The 16,575-nt window shown below is 51.2% G+C and overlaps 3 protein-coding genes across 3 annotated transcripts in view; 1 reads left to right on the top strand and 2 right to left on the bottom strand.

Moving 5' to 3' along the window:
* Positions 1-767: 767 nt before the first annotated feature.
* On the bottom strand, positions 768-7,220 carry MPZL3 (myelin protein zero like 3). The gene is made up of 6 exons (XM_027881322.1): positions 7,131-7,220; positions 6,001-6,167; positions 5,374-5,584; positions 4,549-4,714; positions 3,661-3,724; positions 768-1,783 (listed from the first exon to the last, which is right to left on the bottom strand). Exons 1-6 carry the CDS (start codon positions 7,189-7,191, stop codon positions 1,757-1,759), a joined length of 696 nt encoding a protein of 231 aa, XP_027737123.1. The 5' UTR covers positions 7,192-7,220; the 3' UTR covers positions 768-1,756.
* A 1,357-nt stretch (positions 7,221-8,577) lies between these two features.
* On the bottom strand, positions 8,578-12,522 carry MPZL2 (myelin protein zero like 2). The gene is made up of 6 exons (XM_027881327.1): positions 12,089-12,522; positions 10,566-10,732; positions 9,987-10,197; positions 9,603-9,747; positions 9,097-9,183; positions 8,578-8,642 (listed from the first exon to the last, which is right to left on the bottom strand). The coding sequence occupies exons 1-5, from the start codon at positions 12,141-12,143 to the stop codon at positions 9,123-9,125; spliced, it is 639 nt and encodes a 212-aa protein (XP_027737128.1). The 5' UTR covers positions 12,144-12,522; the 3' UTR covers positions 8,578-8,642; positions 9,097-9,122.
* Positions 12,523-13,491: 969 nt separating this feature from the next.
* Positions 13,492-16,575, top strand: part of CD3E (CD3e molecule) — a 3,801-nt gene continuing 717 nt past the window's right edge. Inside the window, exons 1-4 of the mRNA XM_027881328.1 lie at positions 13,492-13,725; positions 14,817-15,038; positions 15,632-15,784; positions 16,169-16,215. Of these exons, the coding sequence (XP_027737129.1) occupies positions 13,677-13,725; positions 14,817-15,038; positions 15,632-15,784; positions 16,169-16,215 (471 nt within the window). The 5' untranslated portion in view covers positions 13,492-13,676. The remainder of the gene's footprint in view (positions 13,726-14,816; positions 15,039-15,631; positions 15,785-16,168; positions 16,216-16,575) is intronic.

Raw genomic sequence — 16,575 nt, 5'->3', positions numbered from 1 at the left:
TGGAGAGATTCCTGGCACACAACCTGTGCTCCCCCCTGTTTTGTTTTTGGGGATCAGAGCTGGTTAGGGAACCATCCCTGCTGCAGGATCCTGTCCTGATGAGGCAACAGAGTGACTTTGTTGGACTTTACTACCGGTGCTGCCAGGAGCACAGCCCAGCAGGCACCTCGTGGGCTAAGGGACCCCTGTAAACACCCTGTCCCAGATGTTCCCTTCAGAAACACCCACCAGCCACCCCTCTCATCTGCTGCACACCCCCCACCAGCCACTCTGAAAGCCCCTTTTCACCCTTCCTCTTTCTCTGAAAGACCAAAAAGCAACTCCTGTTCTCTATTCCAGTATCAGTGGCTTTAATGGTTCACCAAGAGATTTCCACATGGGTAACAAAGCAGGAGAAAGCTCAGCCTCACTCGGGCTCCACACCAGCCACAGTGCAGAGTGTACCCCCCTGGCAGTTCAGCTCTGCCCCAGAGATGTGCCCAGGATCCAGCCTGCTGTTTGCAAAGCAGCCACAGATGAAGCAAACATTTTGCAGCAAACAAGTTCACAATTTTCACCAAGGACTTGCGTGACGTGTGACCCCTGAGAGTGGAACAACAAAGCCACTTCCCTCCAGGCTGCATAATCCCACCAGCAGCCTTTCTCAGGAAACCTTTGGCCCACAGAGGCATTGTGTCACCAGCAGCTCAGCGTGGCAGTTTTATCAGTTCAGCTATATTTAACCAAATAAAGTTATCCACAGGCCAACATGAAATAAAGCAGTTTATTCACAATGGCACATCAGTATCAGCAGTAAACTTGTACCACCTCTGTAAAAAGGAGAATATTTGACCGCTGTCACACACAGAGGAAGGAAGCAGCAAACAGCAGCTCTTTAGGGATTCAGCTGACATGGATTCCACTGCTCTTTGTCGTTCATTAAGGGACGAGGTTGGTGAAAGAGGAAATGCTCTTCCTTCGGGGGAAGCAATGCTGCAGGATTGGCCATCTCCCTAAAATGGTACCAAGGAGAGGAAGAAAACAACTACTGCAAATAGAGCATTGGTTTGGGCAGTGCTTGAGTCCATGGCTGAGGTAGATGGGGTTGTGTGTCCCCAGGTACAGAGTCCCCATTTGCACTTCTGATTAAAAAAAATGATTTGTTTTCTATGAATTGTGCTTCACCTCTACAAGCAGAAGGAGATGTAGCCAGTGATGCAGCTGATTAAACCAAGAAATAGTCAAAAAGCAGTAGGTTCTCTTCGCTCCCAGGACGGCAGATACCCCTTCATCAAACAGGTTTGTGTCACCAGCAAATCCATTCCAGAAAACCTGAGAGTAAACACTGTCAGTCCCCAAAGATGACCAGCCTAGAGAGCTCTGGAGCAGCCTGTTCTTCAGGAGATTCAGTTTCAAGGGCTCAGGAAAGGAGGGCTGTCACCAAAAACTCACAAATTTGCAGGTGAACACATTGGCAGAGGGCTGGGAGGACACAGCCTGTACAGCTCAAGGCACTGAGGCTTCCGTAGGCACTGCACAAGCCAGGTGAAGAGATTTTCTTTTCCCCCAATAAATTAGAAGGATTTTTTTAAAAAAAAAAATCATTAAGCTTTGTGCTTAAATAAAAGTGAATTATGCCAGCAGCATCATTCTTCCAATCTACCAAGAACAGAGCATGTCCTTCCTTCTGCACTGGTTATCCAGCAGCCTTCAGAAGTACCTAGCCATGATTTTCAGTGCTGTCATTTTGTTCTTCCTCCACAGATTTAGCCTTTCATCAGTATGGGTCTTCCTCATCCGTGTCCTAAACAGGGAGCATGGGGAGAGAAACTGAGACTGTGTGTGAAGACATGAGTCAAGCCCTGAGTTCAGCAAAATGCTGAGCCTGCTGGGCTTCTGACAAGAGCCCAAACACTTCCCAAAGTGCTGCTGTGCTTGAGCACAACAGAGGACTTGCATAAACACTGGTATAAATGTATGCAAATGTATATATATGTATGTATAAGCACTTGCAGCTGAATCTGCTTGACCTCTCACAGACACCACAACACACCAGCACACGAAGAGCCTTTTAAGAGAGGCAGCAGCTCAAGTTCAAACCAAAGATGAGCCATAAAGCGCAGCACAAAGCAAAAGCACCACCAATCCCTGCAGAGAGCAGCACAAATTATTGTTTTTTCGGCTACAGCAACCACTTATTTTCAGAGCCCAGTCGTCTGTAATTCCAACCACAGGAATCATTTGCTGGCGTCCCCACGAGCCAGATCTGCAGCTCCCAGTTCTAAACTCACTCAAACTCCTCAGCTCTGCAGGGGAAATCTCACTGACTCTCCAGTCACTTTGAGTCCAAAGAGATTTTTTTTCAACGGCTTTGCCATTTTAATTGTTTGCTAAGGTATTAAGCATGAAAAAGCACATTACAGAAACCTCAATTAAGGTGAGGGCGACAGGACTCTCAGACACCTGATCAGATAAGTATTTCAATATCAGAGCAAAGAATCAAGCCTGACAAAATACTCAACATGAAAGCAGCAGGATTTTATCATTCCAATTTGACTCCTCTCAAAGGACGAGAAGTTTTGAGATCTCCCACTGCCTGACAGCATTTCTCTCACCAAGCTGGGGCTCCATCCTTTCCCATCTCTCCACCTGGTCCCTCCCTGCTCCCCAGCATGTCACCTTTCCACCTCCCAAGGCAACCTCCCCTCTGGCACAAAGCATTTCCTATTTTCTGCACCTCTCCAAACCCTTGTTCCCAACACTGCTGTGTCTTCTGTAGAAATGTAAATATTTAATATTTAACTTCCATAATTGCTTGTTTTCCATTCTGTATCTAACAGAAACCATCAGCACACACCTGTCTGAAGGCTCATGCGTTTAGGACATTTTTAAATCACTGGCATTAGAATAATGAATCAAGCAACACATGTTTAAATACTCCTTAGCATATGTCCTGACTGTGTATACGAGATGCCAAGGTGCCTCAGGTAAGTTTGCTCTGTAGGACACCGTGGAAAACAAAATGAAAACACTCAAATTACTCTGGAATGTGCCACACTTGCGGCTGTAGCTGCTGGTTCCAGCACACAGGAATCACACAAAACAAGGGCAGCAGGTGGCAAAAACACTCGGTACTCTCAGCACAAGGCTCCTGATTAACAGGAGCTGCTGATGGGGCAGGAAGGGAACCAGCAGAATTAGAAGACAACCACACGCAAAAAAAGCACAACAAACAAAAAGCCACAAGCAAGCAAACAAACAAAGCAGGAGGGTTTAGCAACATTCTGTTGCAATGAGAACAGGGTCGAAGGAGGAAGCTCTCCAAAAGAGAAGCAGGGCTGTTACCTCCTCTGCAAGGAGCCCAGTGCATCGAGGTGTCCCTGCCTCCCTTCCCCACCGTGGCACTGCCAGCCCCCAGACTGGTCCTGCAGAGCCTTCAGAGACACTACACAGCAGCTTGAACTTAAATTCTGGTTTTTTTTCATCTTAAAACCACAGCTTTGGTTTCAATGAAGTCACGTGAGAAACCAATTTGGTGGATCTCGAGACGAAACAAGGAGCCTGAGCCCAGCCATTTGGGACACCTCCTGGCCGTCCAGAGGGGTTATGACAAGCTCTCCCTGCTGCTCTGGGCACCTCCTGTGAGCATCACAGTTGGCAAAAGCACCAGCTTTCACTTACCACACAGTTCAGACAGCACGCCCTGAGCTTCCCCGAGCAGCCGGTGCTCTCTGTGTGCTCAGGCCTGCAGAAAAGGCACAGGATTAACGTGGACTTTTCCTCCCAAAACACACTGGTGAGTCCTATGAATTCTATTTATACCACACAGAATCAAAGGTTTCTCATCGTGATGAAAAGCCTTTGATTCTGCACAGCAAAACCAAAGAGAATAAAGACTGTCAGGCCCCTCATTCCGAAGGCAGGTATTTCACATAAATGCCACGGAGAAGAAGACAAGAGGTGCTGTTTGGCTGGCAGATCTCAAAACACCAATCAGAACACTGAAACACTGCAGTAAAATCTCATTCTGCAACGGACTGCAGTCCTGGATTCCCTGCAAAGCCAAGTGCAGCTCCTGGCTGTTCTCACTACTGACCCTTCCAGCGCAGAATCCTCTCCAGGGCAGAGGGGAATTCACTCTCCAAGGCTCCTTCAGTACCTGGGCATCTCTGCTCAGGCCACCCCAGGGGAGCCAGGTAGCACTATTGGGCCTGTTTTGATGTCATGGATACTTCATACCAAAGTGCAACACATAAAGCCCACGCAGGCAAAACATCTTGTTGACTCAGGCTGAAATAAATCCCATTACAGAAGTGAAAGACTGGGTAGCCCTAAACTACTTCTGTTCCGTGGCTCACACGAGTGACAGAAAAAGGGGATGTACAGCACTTGATTCATGCTTTGGGGTTTGCCAAAGCTTTCTAGAGTGCTGAGTGATGCTCGTGGAGAAGCAGAATCAGTGACTGAACTGAGACACTGAGCGCTGTGTGACAAAGGACACTGGGCAAACCATCCTGTGCCAACAGGCTAGAGTGGAAATACAGGTTTTAGGCTGCAGCCAGAACTCACTCGTCAGACACCTCGATGGAGGATTTCTTGTAGCCACCTTTGCTTTTCTCCTTTTGCACTCGGAATTTCCTTCCCATCCTCACCAGCAGCAGAACGACAACGATGGTGGAAGGCAGAAACACCGAGATGGAGAGCAGTGCTGCCGAGGTCAGCTGGAAGGAGAAGCCTGCGGGGAGACACCACCATTCCAGCAGTGAAATACAGGGAAACAGAGGGAGCCTGAGCTCTGAGAAGCCTCTGGGACAAACATTCACCCAGGACTCAGCTCGGTGGCCTTCTCATGGGAAGCACAGCGCTGGCAGATTGGAGACAGCCTGCCACCAAATCCATGGGATTCCTGTCCCAAATCCAGCCCAGGCGGGCGTTTTAGATGCAAGGAACTACAAAGGAAGGCAGGTCACGACACAGTTCTATCAGCACGTCTGAGCAGCAGATTTGGGGCAGGTCTGGCACGCAGGGCAGATGAGGAAATTGAGTATTACTGACAGTCAGTGCTTGTGATGTGGGTGTTATTTTTAGGCCTCTGTTTCCTCCACGTTTAACTTGTTCCACTGAAATATGGGGAGCCTGAAACTGCTGAACAGAGGGGGCACTTTTGATTTCTGTTACCACCACAGCTCCCTCTGTCCCCTCCTGCCCCAAATAAATTCAGTATCTCTCAATGTATTGAGCTGAGAAGGCAAGGGGGAGGTAACTCTTGCTGAACTTTAACGTGGGACTCCAGGGAACATTTTCCACGTGATGCTCAGACCTCCAGGATCCCGACAAAGCTGCAGTGCAGCTCCATCCCACAGATGAGGCCAAGCCATGGAAAGGGAGCCTTACCCCTCTCTGTAACCACCAGCACGGTCTGGGGGATGTTGTGGTACACGTCTGGAGGATTCTTCACACTGCAGAAGAACGTCCCGTTGTCACTCATCTCGGGGCTCTGGAGAGCGATGGAAGCGTCACCGGTGGCAACATTCCCGACCCAGGATATCCTGTCTTTGAACTTTCCCACTGTTGTTGGGTATGGAATGGACTGGTAATGAAAAACCTAAAGGGAGGCAAGGGCAATAATTGTCCAATAAAACACTCGTGCAAGAAAGCAAAGAGAAATGCTTTTCGGGGTTGAAACCACGAAGGAACACACGTTAAGAGGTCAGAAAGAATAATTCCCATGCAAGAGAAATAAAGCTGCCAATCAGATCTTTACAGTCATACTGTATAGGGCTACAGTGCACAATGCAGCACTCTGTAGCAACCCCCAAAATTTATCTGCTTTATCATCATTGTGCTATTTTGCATTTACATGGAATATTTTTTTCTCCCAAAGAACGCCAAAGGAATTTCAAACGGGAAAGAAGGTGACCACGAGTCCCAAACCACAAAGTGATGCAGCAAACCCAGATGTTCAGCAAGCACAGAGGCCTGGTCAGACTCCACCAGAAAGAGCCTCCCTGCTCCACTTACTGTCTCCATCTGGCCACCAGCGAGGGGTCGGTATGTCCAGTACACCACGAGGCTCTCAGTGATGGGGGAACTGGATTTGAACGAGCATTTCAGCAGGGCTTGCTCACCAACCACAGCTCTCACTTTAGGACTGGCTTTAATTTCCAGGGAAAGAGCCTTGCAGACACCTGATGGAACAGGCACAAAAGGCGAGGATTAATTTCTTGTTACCAGCGAGGCACGGGAGTGTTGATGTCCCAAAAGTATCAACACAACTGCAGGTCAACCATAATTCAAAGGCTAAAGCAGGGTAATAATTACACCCTCCACAACGCAATTCGAAGGAAAGTACTCAACGTCCCAGGGCTGGGACCTGCTTACATTTAGACGTGGAGATAAAGAGCTGATAAATGGAATCAGCTGGCTCTCTGACGAGTTGCAAAGTACCGGCTTTAGGTGCTTTAAGATGCCTTTACTTTAAAGGCAATTTTGGCTCTTTGTGTCTCGCCACAGCTCCTGAATTCCACGTGTACCGGGGTCGAGAGTCACCCCGCAGCAATAAGTGCTTTTAGCTTTAGTTTCCATGAAGTGCAGCCACTCCTGCCCGGCTCTCCCGCACAGCGCTCACCGGAGCATCGCCCGCATCCCGCCTTTCCCGAACCTGCCGTTCCCGGCTTGGGAAGGAGGAGACAGGAACACTGCCCAGGAAGTTCTGCCCTGATGGTCGCACCTCATTCCGCTGCTGGGTGGGCTCCGAAGGAGGGTTTGTGTTTCCCCGCCGCTTCCAGCGCCCCGCACGGCGCGGCCGGAGGGACCCGCGGCCACTCCCGCCACGGGACGGCCCTTCTCGAGCCCCCCACCGCCCCACGAAACATCTACCAACCCTGGGACGGTCCTTCCCGAGCCCCACACCGCCCCATGGACCATCCACCACCCCCGGGACGGTCCTTCCCGAGCCCCCCACCGCCCCACGGACCATCCGCTGCCCTTGGAGCCGCATTCCGGTCGCTCCCCGCCCGGTTCCCACGCGTGATCCCCCCCACCCCGGACCAGACCGCGGGCAGCGCCGCTTCCGTGCCGTCCCGATCCATCCCGTGCCGTCCTGATCCATCCCGTGCCGACCCCTCCCAGCCCCCGGAGCGCCCCGATACCGAGCAGCAGCAGCAGGACCCCCCGCGGGAGGAGGCAGCCGGCGGCCCCCGGGAGCCGCATCCCTGCCGGGCTCAGCCGCGGAACATGGCGCTCACCTGGCGCAGGTGAGGGCGGGGCAGCCCCAAAATGGCCGCCCCCGCTGGGCACACCCGCGGGCCCGAGCCGGGGACCGAGCAGAGGGTCCAGACACCCCAAACTGCCCGGCCCCGTGTCAGGGTCGGCCCCTAAACGCCTCTTCGGCGCTTTTTGGGTGTAAAGATGCTCATCTGAGGTGCCTGGAGCTGTGGGGGGCGCCCCGGGTCACAGCCCCCCTATTCACCATCAAGGCTCTCAGAAAAGCGTCTTTATTTATGACACAGGGGGTTGAAAATAAAAACACACAGGCAGGTAACGTGGCTGGCACATCACAGGTTATAAAGCCATAAAGACACTCTTCAAACAAACAGGGCTCTGTTTTGATTTGGGGCTGGTTAAATATGACAAGTTTTCATTTGGGGCTGGTTAAAAACCGCTACAGCTCTACAGATTCCACTATCTGGGGTCTCCTTTGCCTTAAATCAAGCCTGTGTGAGGACAGGCCATGGGCTGAGTGCAGGTATGGGGTGTGCTGGGGGGTCACCTGGGCAATAAACAGCAGCTGGAGGAAGTGGGATATTGCTGCTGTTGTTGGAATGCCCATCCCCTGCTGGTGCAGCACCAGACGGGAGATGGACCTCACACCACCAAGCATCACTTGCTCAGGGATGTCTCTGAACTCAGAGACACTGCTAGACAAAATTTTGGGGCGCCTGTGACAGTGGGTGTAAGGCTGCTGAGAGGGGGAAAGAAGCATCCCAGCTTGGAGGGAAGGGGTGAAGGTGCTGGAGCCAAAGGGAACACGGGGCAGTGCTGGGAGCGGGAGAAGGAAAAGGAGGGGAGCCATAGAAGGCAGTGACCTCAACCCCCAGAGTTACAAAAGCCCCCAAAGCTGCGAGAGACGGATATGAAAACCACACTGACCAGTGAATGTTATCCCTAACAACAAACAGCACACATCGCCCAGCTCTAACAAGGTCCATTTAAAAAGTAGAAAAGAGATTTTAAAGTACATCTGTTGAAGCAACCGGCTGCTCCTCTGCTCCCTCACTGGTCAGTCTTTGTTTTCGTGATGTCAGGGAGGAAAAACAGGGCAACACAAAGGCACGTTGGGATTTTTAAGGTGCAAGAGTGCATCTGCTCAAACACTTCCAAAACCTCAGCTCGGTCAGACGTCCCGGCGCTTTGTTCAAATCTTTTGGCGTCTTTTCACCTCCGGAGCCACTTTCTCCACGTCCCGCAGGCCGTGAAGGTGAAGTTCCTTGTTCGTGGGGCAAGTTCCTCCTGCTTTGCTTTACTGAAGGGAGTTCACAACCCCGTGCAGTGTCGCCCTCTTTCCCTGCCAGAATTTCAGGTCGAGCAGAGGTACCACGCTGTAACTCAGCTTTGTTCCAACATCCCAAATTACAAGCTTTCACCGTCTGCTTTGGAAGTACCTAAGAAGAGAGGTTACAAGAGAAACAAACACTCATTAACTCAGGGGTTATTGCTGAAAACAAAAATAACAGAGGCAACTGCTGACCTCAGAAACCGAGCGGGTGAAAGTTGTGCTGAAACGTTTAAGCCAAGCCAGCGAATTTTGAAACAGTTCCAGTCTTCCTGCAGCAATTTTTAAACAATAAAGATTAAATGAATAAAAAAGCAGATTCAAAACTGGCAAGAGGAAATCAATTCATTCCTCTTTATCCACAAAGCAGGAATGTTGTGGGAAGCAGCAACAACAGCTTTCCTACAAATGATCCTCAGCCCTAGGGAGAAGTGTCTTGTGGCCTCAGCTCTTTCTGCTTATGGCACCCATGGCCTGTTGACTGTGAACAGCAGTGAAATACCTGAGGAAATCTGTCTTAGAAAGTCCCCAGTAACACCGAGACCCTAATTAGAGATGGGTACCTGCATTGTACACACCAATTAGACCTTTAGTCTTCTAATGGACTGGCTTCCATTTCTTCTCTCATCTTCAGGCTCTCCTTTTCTTTACTGTTAGCAAAAGAAAGGGGGGGGGGAAAAAGAAAAAAAGCCCAGCTCAGTGTCAGATACCCTGAGCAGCAGGATGCTCAGAGTCACACATGGCACAGAGGAGGAGTTACACGGTAAGACAGGTGTGTTACATGTATTGTGACCACAGTGCCAGGCCCAGGGGACAGTGACCACCTGCCAAGTACCACCACAGGAGTGAGGAGCCACTGTGAAGGGCAAGAGCCAAGTGAGGACTGCAAAGCTGGTTCGTGCTGGGGCTCTGCTCTGCCTGCAAACACTCGGCCAGTTATGGCTAATTGTGTTGGCAGCTTTGCATTGCAGATGCCCGGCGCAGCTGCCAAGCCCGTAATTCCAAGGAGCCACAGGGACACAAGTGACCAGCTTTCCCAGGAGCCCTTCCCTCCCTCCTCTGTCCTTACAGCTCAGTGTCTGACACCTCAGCCCTCTTCTGATGCGCTTTCTGGCGACGCTGTCGGCAGATGATCACAACCATCACCACGATGATCATCAGGACAGAAGCGGATCCGATGGCCACGGCCAGGAAATGGATTTCTGAGAAACTCACTGAGTGGAGAGAGACAGGGGAATGAACCAGAGGGGCACACGGGGTGCTGTGGTAGGAGGAAGGAAGCTGGGAACCTCCATCTGTGAATAGAACCTTTCCTTAGGCTCCTTTTCCCCCCTTGTATCCGTTGACCACCCTCACGCTTTACACTTAGAACCCTTTTTTCTACCACAATATTCCCGAACGTGGGAACTGGTCGAGTTCCCGACACCTCTGGGGGTGGTTCTTGGCCTCTCACCTTTCTGCACAACCCGGAGCCGCACCTGCCCAATGGAGCCATAAACATCTGGCCAGTTTGTCACCTGGCAGGTGAAGGTGCCGTTGTCGCTGGGCTGCAGGTTCCAGATGACGATGGACACGTCGTTACGCTCCACATTCCCATCCCAGGTGACCCGGTCCTTGAACCGCCCCGAGGGCGGGTTATAGGGCTCCTTCAGGTAGTAAAACACCTGCAGGAATCACAGGAACACGGAATGGCCTGGGCTGGGACGGACCTTGGAGATTCCTGTGTGCTGCAAGTCCCGCCAGCTGCGGGGTGTCAGCTGAGACAGGGCTGTGGTGTCAGCAGGCCACAAAATATTTCAACCCTGATCACCCAGAACCAAGCACGAGAATGTTCTCCAGCCAGGGTCTATAAACAGACCTCGTTGCTCAGATCAATCGTCACGGGTGACAGAGAAAAGGCCCCAGTGCCCATGGCTGGGGGTCTCAGGTGTGAGTGCCTGGAACTGCTGCAGTCACCGGGCTCACCCAGCGCTGGGCCTTGGGACCGGTTTGTTGGGTTTTTTTTGAAATGGAGAGCCAAGATGTCACTCACCGGCTCGTGGGAGCTCAGGTCCTCGGGCTGGAAGTTCCAGGTCACGGAGAGCTGGGGGCTGACGGGGCTGCTGCTGGAGAAGGTGCATTTCAGCCGCTGGTTTGTGCCGTTCACAGCAACCACCTCCTCGGAAGTGTAAACTTCCACTGCTGCTGCCAGCCAAAGTGCTGCAGGGAAAACACAGGGAATGATCACTGATTCGAGGAGTGAACTCATCACTGCTCCTTATCAGTGTTTAGTCTGAGCCTTATCTAGCCCTGGAAATAATTGTCTCAGGCACAAAGGTAGTTCCTGAATGGGCGATGCTGCAGATTTCTTGGGAAAATCAGTCCTGCCATTAGAACTGGACTGCTGAGACTCAATAAACAACTATTTCCCATGCTAGGACTTTCTTTATACTCTTCATACTTTCAGCACAATAAACAGCACGGTGAAAACTGCTCTTACTGGTGTAGGAAGGGCCTGTTAGAGGGTTAATAGCCCAGCTGGACAACTGCAGTCAAATATAGTCAGGCTGAAGAACTCTAGAGGAAATCCTCAAGGTAAGTGTGTCAAAGAAACATTCTCTATTAACCAAACCACCACAGCTGCTGCTTCAAAAATACGTGAGCATCGCTGACTCGATGCTGCCCTGAGAGAGGGACAACCAGCAGGAGGGGGAGCAGCGAGGCACAGGAAGGAGAAAAATGAAAAATAGGAAAACCAAAGGATTGCCGGTGAATTATTATGATTGTATATGAAGTTAATAATCATTCCCTGTCACTTTAGGAAGTTAACTTGCCCCAGTACGATTAAAGCCAAGAAAGCCTATCTAAGGTTGTAAAATCTGGCTTTATAATAAAGACGTATTTGAAAGTAATTTATAACCAAAGACTTCCTTCCAAATAATCGCTTATCTCAAAGGGGAAAATATTTGAAAACATTGACGGTATTCGCTTTGAAAAGCTTCACTGGCAGAGATCATGTTTCTCATCCAAAGATTAAGTGCCAAATCTTTTAAACTCCTTAAAAAAAGAGAAACTGTGGGAAATAAATCTGAAGTACTTTTTTCAAGACAGATTACATCCGTGAGCTGATGCATTTGGGAAAGGAGGACGTGGTAATCTGAAAATCCAGTGTTTTTATACAAACCACTGAAAATTCAAGCGAGTTTACTGTCAGCCTGAATTGTTGCTGTGTAAAGGATCCGAGCCCGGGGCTCCTGAACAATCCCTGATTGTTTAGGAACAAAGGTAGCAAAATAAAGGGAAAAAAAAAAAAAAAAAAAGTCCTGATCTAAAGTTCAGATTCCCGGCAGGAGAGAGAAAGACGCTGTAACCTGAGCTCAGAAGGAGCTCGAACACGCCTAGACCTGTTGGTGAAGAGGCTCAACCGTTTCGTGTCACTGCCAGCGAACCCCGGACAGAAAGAACCGCGGCACAAGTAGGGGGGAAAGGTCTCTGCCTTCGTGATAACGTCAGGGATCGGAAGAGGAGAGGCAGGGTGGCACCGGGGCCAGGCAGGGGCAGGATTCCTTTGCTTACCTGGGAGCTGCGCCCCAAGGACGAGCACAGCACCCGCCCAGGCGCGGCCGCGCATCGGGGACGCCCGTCCAACACGTGCCGGCAGAAATCCCCTTCAGGTTCTCGAAAACCGGGTGGAAGGTGGGTTTCTCGAAGTCTTCCCGGCACAGCAAGGCAAATTCCTTCCTCCCAGCTTGGCCCGCAAGGCAAGCTGAGTGCTGTTAGTGCTGCAGTCAGCACTCCCTGCCCGGGCCCCGTGGGAAGGTGCGGCAGCACCCGTCACTTCTGGGTGTAGAACAGGGAGATTCTCATGGTCAGATTAACTTCTTCTCCCTCCCATATTCCTTTGCTCTTTTGTGTTGCAATCTTTCCTCCTCCCAGCTTCCACCTGAAACCACTCCCCTCTTGGGGGAGGTAGTTGTGCTCCTGAAAGGAAATTTGCCTGAAGGTGTTTGTAGGTGGCTCAGCCGAGTCAGTAAGTGGTGACTTTCTGGGAAGGAGTGAGAAGCCAGGTCCATTCCTCAGGCCTCTGGGAAGGAGTCCCCTGAGGTGTGTGCCAGGTGCAGGACGTGGGGAGCCCTGGGGAAGGAGAGAGACTTGGGTGACTTGGAATGTCTGCCCTGGACCCGTGCCCCCAAATCCCCACGATTCTCACCACACTGAAGCAGCGCTGCCTTCCCAGAGGGACAGAGGGACGTGGCCAGGCAGCATGTTCCCACTGTGCCCGTGCCAGCATCCCTGCTGGAAATGGAAATTCCTTCAGGTTCTCGATAACGAGATGAAGGATGAGTTTCTCAAAGTCTTCCCAGCACAGCAGAGGAACTCTTGAGATCCCATGGGCGGTCTGTGCCTGCCCCAAGCCCGGGTTTGGAGGGATCGTTCCCTCCGAGCGGTCCTGGCCGGGGCAGGAGCCCCCTCTAGTGGGGCTCGGCCACTTCCACGCGGGATCTCCTCCAAACAGAGAGAGTCGCTTTAGATTAGATATTAGGAAGAAATTCCTCCCTGTGAGGGTGGGCAGGCCCTGGCACAGGTTGCCCAGAGAAGCTGTGGCTGCCCCATCCCTGGAAGTGTCCAAGGCCAGGTTGGACGGCGCTGGGAGCAACCTGGGCTGGTGGAAGGTGTCCCTGCCCATGGCAGAGGGTGGCACTGGATGATCTTTACAGCCCCTTCCAACCCAGACCATTCCATGATTCTTTGTGAGGCTGTCTGCAGCAGTCTGAACTTCAGACACACTCCCAAAAAACACTCACTTCCAAACCCAATCCCATCCCCTTCCCCCTGCTGCTCCCAGGGCAGCTCCAGGATGTCTCCCGGGGCTCGGACAGGCTCTGGCAGAGCAGCCACCCCTCGCTCTCAGTGACGTCCCGTGCAGACCTTTAGAGCCCCTGCACTTCCTGCCCTGGGCTCATTTCCCCGCACGTGTCCCGGGGCTGCTCGGCTGCTCGCTGTGTCAGTGGGAACAGCGATCCCCCCAGCACCGCCGGTGACACTTCTGGGAAAGGATCCTGGGCCTCTTTCCTGGCAGTGGGCCTCGAAAAGCCACCGTGCCCCCTCGCAGTGATGCTCCTGTGATGTGCTAGAGAAGAGCAAGACGAGGAGGAACACGAGGATGAGGCTGGAGCTGTCCTGGCCTCTCCTGGGGCTCCTGCTCTGTGCAGGTGAGTCTCCAAACTTCAGGCAGCAGGGATGGAGCTTGATGCAGTGAGATCTGTGAGGTCCTGTGGTCTTAGTTTTGTTTTTATGCTTTATCCACGCACTTTTCTTAAACCATTTTGTGACCATGACTCGGTGGGGTGTCCCTGGGTGGTGGGAATTTCCACCTTGCCCTTTTGAATGGACCAGCTGGTTTAGGATGAAGTTCAGAGGATCTGTAAAGACTCTAAAAAAAAAAGCCGGTAACAACGAGATAAGTTTGAAAAGTAATTTACTTAAGCCATAGGGCAATAAAACTACAACTACTCTGACAATGTGCTGCAAACGCCCACTGCTAATCTTTGGGAAGGTAGAAAACATCTGGTTTAGCAATGCCCTGCTCTTTTTTTTTCAAATTTAAATTCATCTCTATAAAGCAAAAAGCATCAGATCACCTTCCCTCCAGCCAAGTCCTGTGTGTCTGGAATTTCAAATCTACAATTTTTTACTTACCTAACTTTCTATCGACAAATGTCTTTAAAGGAAATCACAAGTCTCATCCACACCTCCTAAAAACGGTTTCTTTAATATTCCAGCTCTGGAAGCTCCCATGGAGCTGGTGGTTTCATACAGGACAGAAAAATCACGTAGATAAACTGTTTTACAGTTAAAATCAAGGGTCAGGGTCTCATCCTCCAGTGAGTTCACAGGGTTCTTGCTGCAGAAACCAGGGAGAATTTTCCAGGGGTCTTTCTCCATGATAATAAAGCACAGGTTTGGGGTGTACAACTTGCTGTGAGAACCCTTTTTCTAAACTGGGTCAGAAAATGATTCAAGTTTCCATTCTGTGTTAGTCTGTGTTAAAAATGGCTTCCAAGGGAAAAGGCTTAACTTCAAAACAACATCCTGTCCCACTGACAGAAGATTTCTACTGCCTTTAGCATGAATATAGGACCATAAACATCTCTTTCTAGCAGCTGAGTTCAGAAAGGATACCCTGGAAGTAGGAAAGGTGTGTGATATCAGTAGCTAAACTTAATTACTTAACACTGCTGAGGGCTGAAAACCAGATTGGGATATTTGAGTTTTCCCCTTGGTTTGGTTTCCTTTCTCGCAGGCCTGTCTGCCAGTGAAGAATTCCTGGTGGAGATTTCGGGCACCACGGTGACAATCACGTGTCCCTTGATCGAAGGGGACATAAAGTGGGAGTCACATGGGGGAAAAGCAGGTACCAGCAACGATAGAAAGTACATTATAACGGACCACGACAGCTCTCCTGCCAACCTGAGCTGTTTTGTCAACGATGGGAAGAGGCATCACCTGTACCTGAATGCCAGAGGTGAGTGTAGCTCCCTCAGTCCACGGGCTAAAGCCTGCGTGGGTCAGAGGAAATACTTTGGGGCGTCTCAAATGGCACCAGATACCTGCATTTAGACAACCAAATCTGCTGGTTCCGCTCTATATTTGAGTCTTCTGGACCACTGCTTTCCTAAGGGAAATTCCCCATCAGCAGGCTGGGAGGGAAAGAAACTGCACAGCAGTTCGTGCTGGGAATTATGTGGCTCTTTAAAACAAAGAGAGAAAACGTTCCAGCAAGGTAAAAACTGAGTACAAACAACGAGGAAAACAGAACAGATTACGTAAAAACGTAGTAAATCCTTTAGCACTTGGTGCTTTTACAGAAAGACCGTTCTTCCTTCTGACAGACTGAAGGTGAATGTGGTGATGCTGAGGCCCTTCCCGATCTGTGAGGGTCTGAGAGCCCATTTTTGGCAAAAGGAATCTCCCCTTTCCTTTCTGCTTGCTCTTTTCTCCTTGCCACCCAGAGCTGTGTGTCTCTGCTGGCAGTCAGCAGGTGAGGGAGGCCTGGGCTGTTCCTGCTGGGAGGGAAGGCAGCCCAGCTCTGAGCACCTCCCTCTCTCCTCCTGGCAGTGTGTGCCAACTGCGAGGAGCTGGATGTCCTGACGGTCACAGGGATCATCGCTGCGGATCTCCTCATCACCCTGGGGGTGCTGATCCTGGTCTACTACTTGAGCAAAGGCAGGAAGGGGCGAGCGAGCTCCGGTCCTGCCCCTCGGCCACGAGGTAAGGGCCATCTCAGGCATCTCTGCTCTCTGTGGTGGCCACTGGGCACTCAATCCCCCCACACTGGGAGGGAGCATCCTCTGCTCTCCCTGAGCTTTCAAAACCTCACCAAACAACCTCCTGCTTCCCACATCTGCCTCTGTGCATGGCATGGGAGCAGCTGCTTTGCCAAATCTCCTGCCCATAAGAACCCTTTTCCCTGCTGTGCCGGAGCCAGCCCTGCACGGCAGATGCTCCTGGCAGCAGTTGGCTCTTTGAAAGCTCTAAGCTCTTAATAAAGCCATGCAAGTTGGCCCGTGGGTTCATGGCATTGCCCTGGGATCATCGTGGGAGTCCCTCGTGCTGTGTCACCCCAGGGATCACCTCTGTGTGCCTCTGTTGCAGGTCAGAAGATGCAGCGTCCTCCCCCCGTTCCAAACCCGGACTATGAGGTATGGAGTGTTTTCCATCTCCCTGCTGGCTAAGGAGGGAGAGCCAGGTCTGGCAATTGGTAGCATTTACCCTTTGAAGAAGCATCCAGTCAAGCTCCAAGCTCCCCCAGGAATGGAGGGAAAAAGGTGTTGAGGGTGGAGCCCCTGCTCCTGGTGCTACCACAGGGATTTGGGAGCAGAACTGCAGCTCCCTGTGCTCTGCACACACCACACAGCAGCACTGCACCTGCTCTGCTGTGCTTTTCCCAGTGTGTTGCGTGGACTAAGATAAAGATTCCCAGACTAACATCTTTTTCCGTCCCACAGCCGATCCGGAAAGGCCAACGGGAAGTGTATGCAGGCCTGGAACCCAGGGGGTTC

The sequence above is a fragment of the Empidonax traillii genome, unplaced genomic scaffold, assembly GCF_003031625.1.
Source record: "Empidonax traillii isolate 1590-97213 ecotype Southwest subspecies unplaced genomic scaffold, ASM303162v1 scaffold87:size1256882, whole genome shotgun sequence".
Taxonomy (NCBI): domain Eukaryota; kingdom Metazoa; phylum Chordata; class Aves; order Passeriformes; family Tyrannidae; genus Empidonax; species Empidonax traillii.
Note: the sequence above shows the minus strand (reverse complement) of the source record. Positions and strands in the feature narration are given on the sequence as shown.

What these genes read in the sequence shown, in the direction of transcription:
- MPZL2 (XM_027881327.1), bottom strand. Translation starts at nt 12,143, where the DNA reads ATGCGCGGCCGCGCCTGGGCGGGTGCTGTGCTCGTCCTTGGGGCGCAG. An exon ending in CCTTGGGGCGCAGCTCCCAG is followed by an intron (nt 10,733 to 12,088) that starts GTAAGCAAAGGA and finishes TTTTCCCTGCAG; the next exon opens with CACTTTGGCTGGCAGCAGCA. An exon ending in ACCTGAGCTCCCACGAGCCG is followed by an intron (nt 10,198 to 10,565) that starts GTGAGTGACATC and finishes TGATTCCTGCAG; the next exon opens with GTGTTTTACTACCTGAAGGA.
- MPZL3 (XM_027881322.1), bottom strand. Translation starts at nt 7,191, where the DNA reads ATGCGGCTCCCGGGGGCCGCCGGCTGCCTCCTCCCGCGGGGGGTCCTG. An exon ending in GGTCCTGCTGCTGCTGCTCG is followed by an intron (nt 6,168 to 7,130) that starts GTATCGGGGCGC and finishes CTGTTCCATCAG; the next exon opens with GTGTCTGCAAGGCTCTTTCC. An exon ending in CGTGCTGTCTGAACTGTGTG is followed by an intron (nt 1,784 to 3,660) that starts GTAAGTGAAAGC and finishes CTCCCTGTTTAG; the next exon opens with GACACGGATGAGGAAGACCC.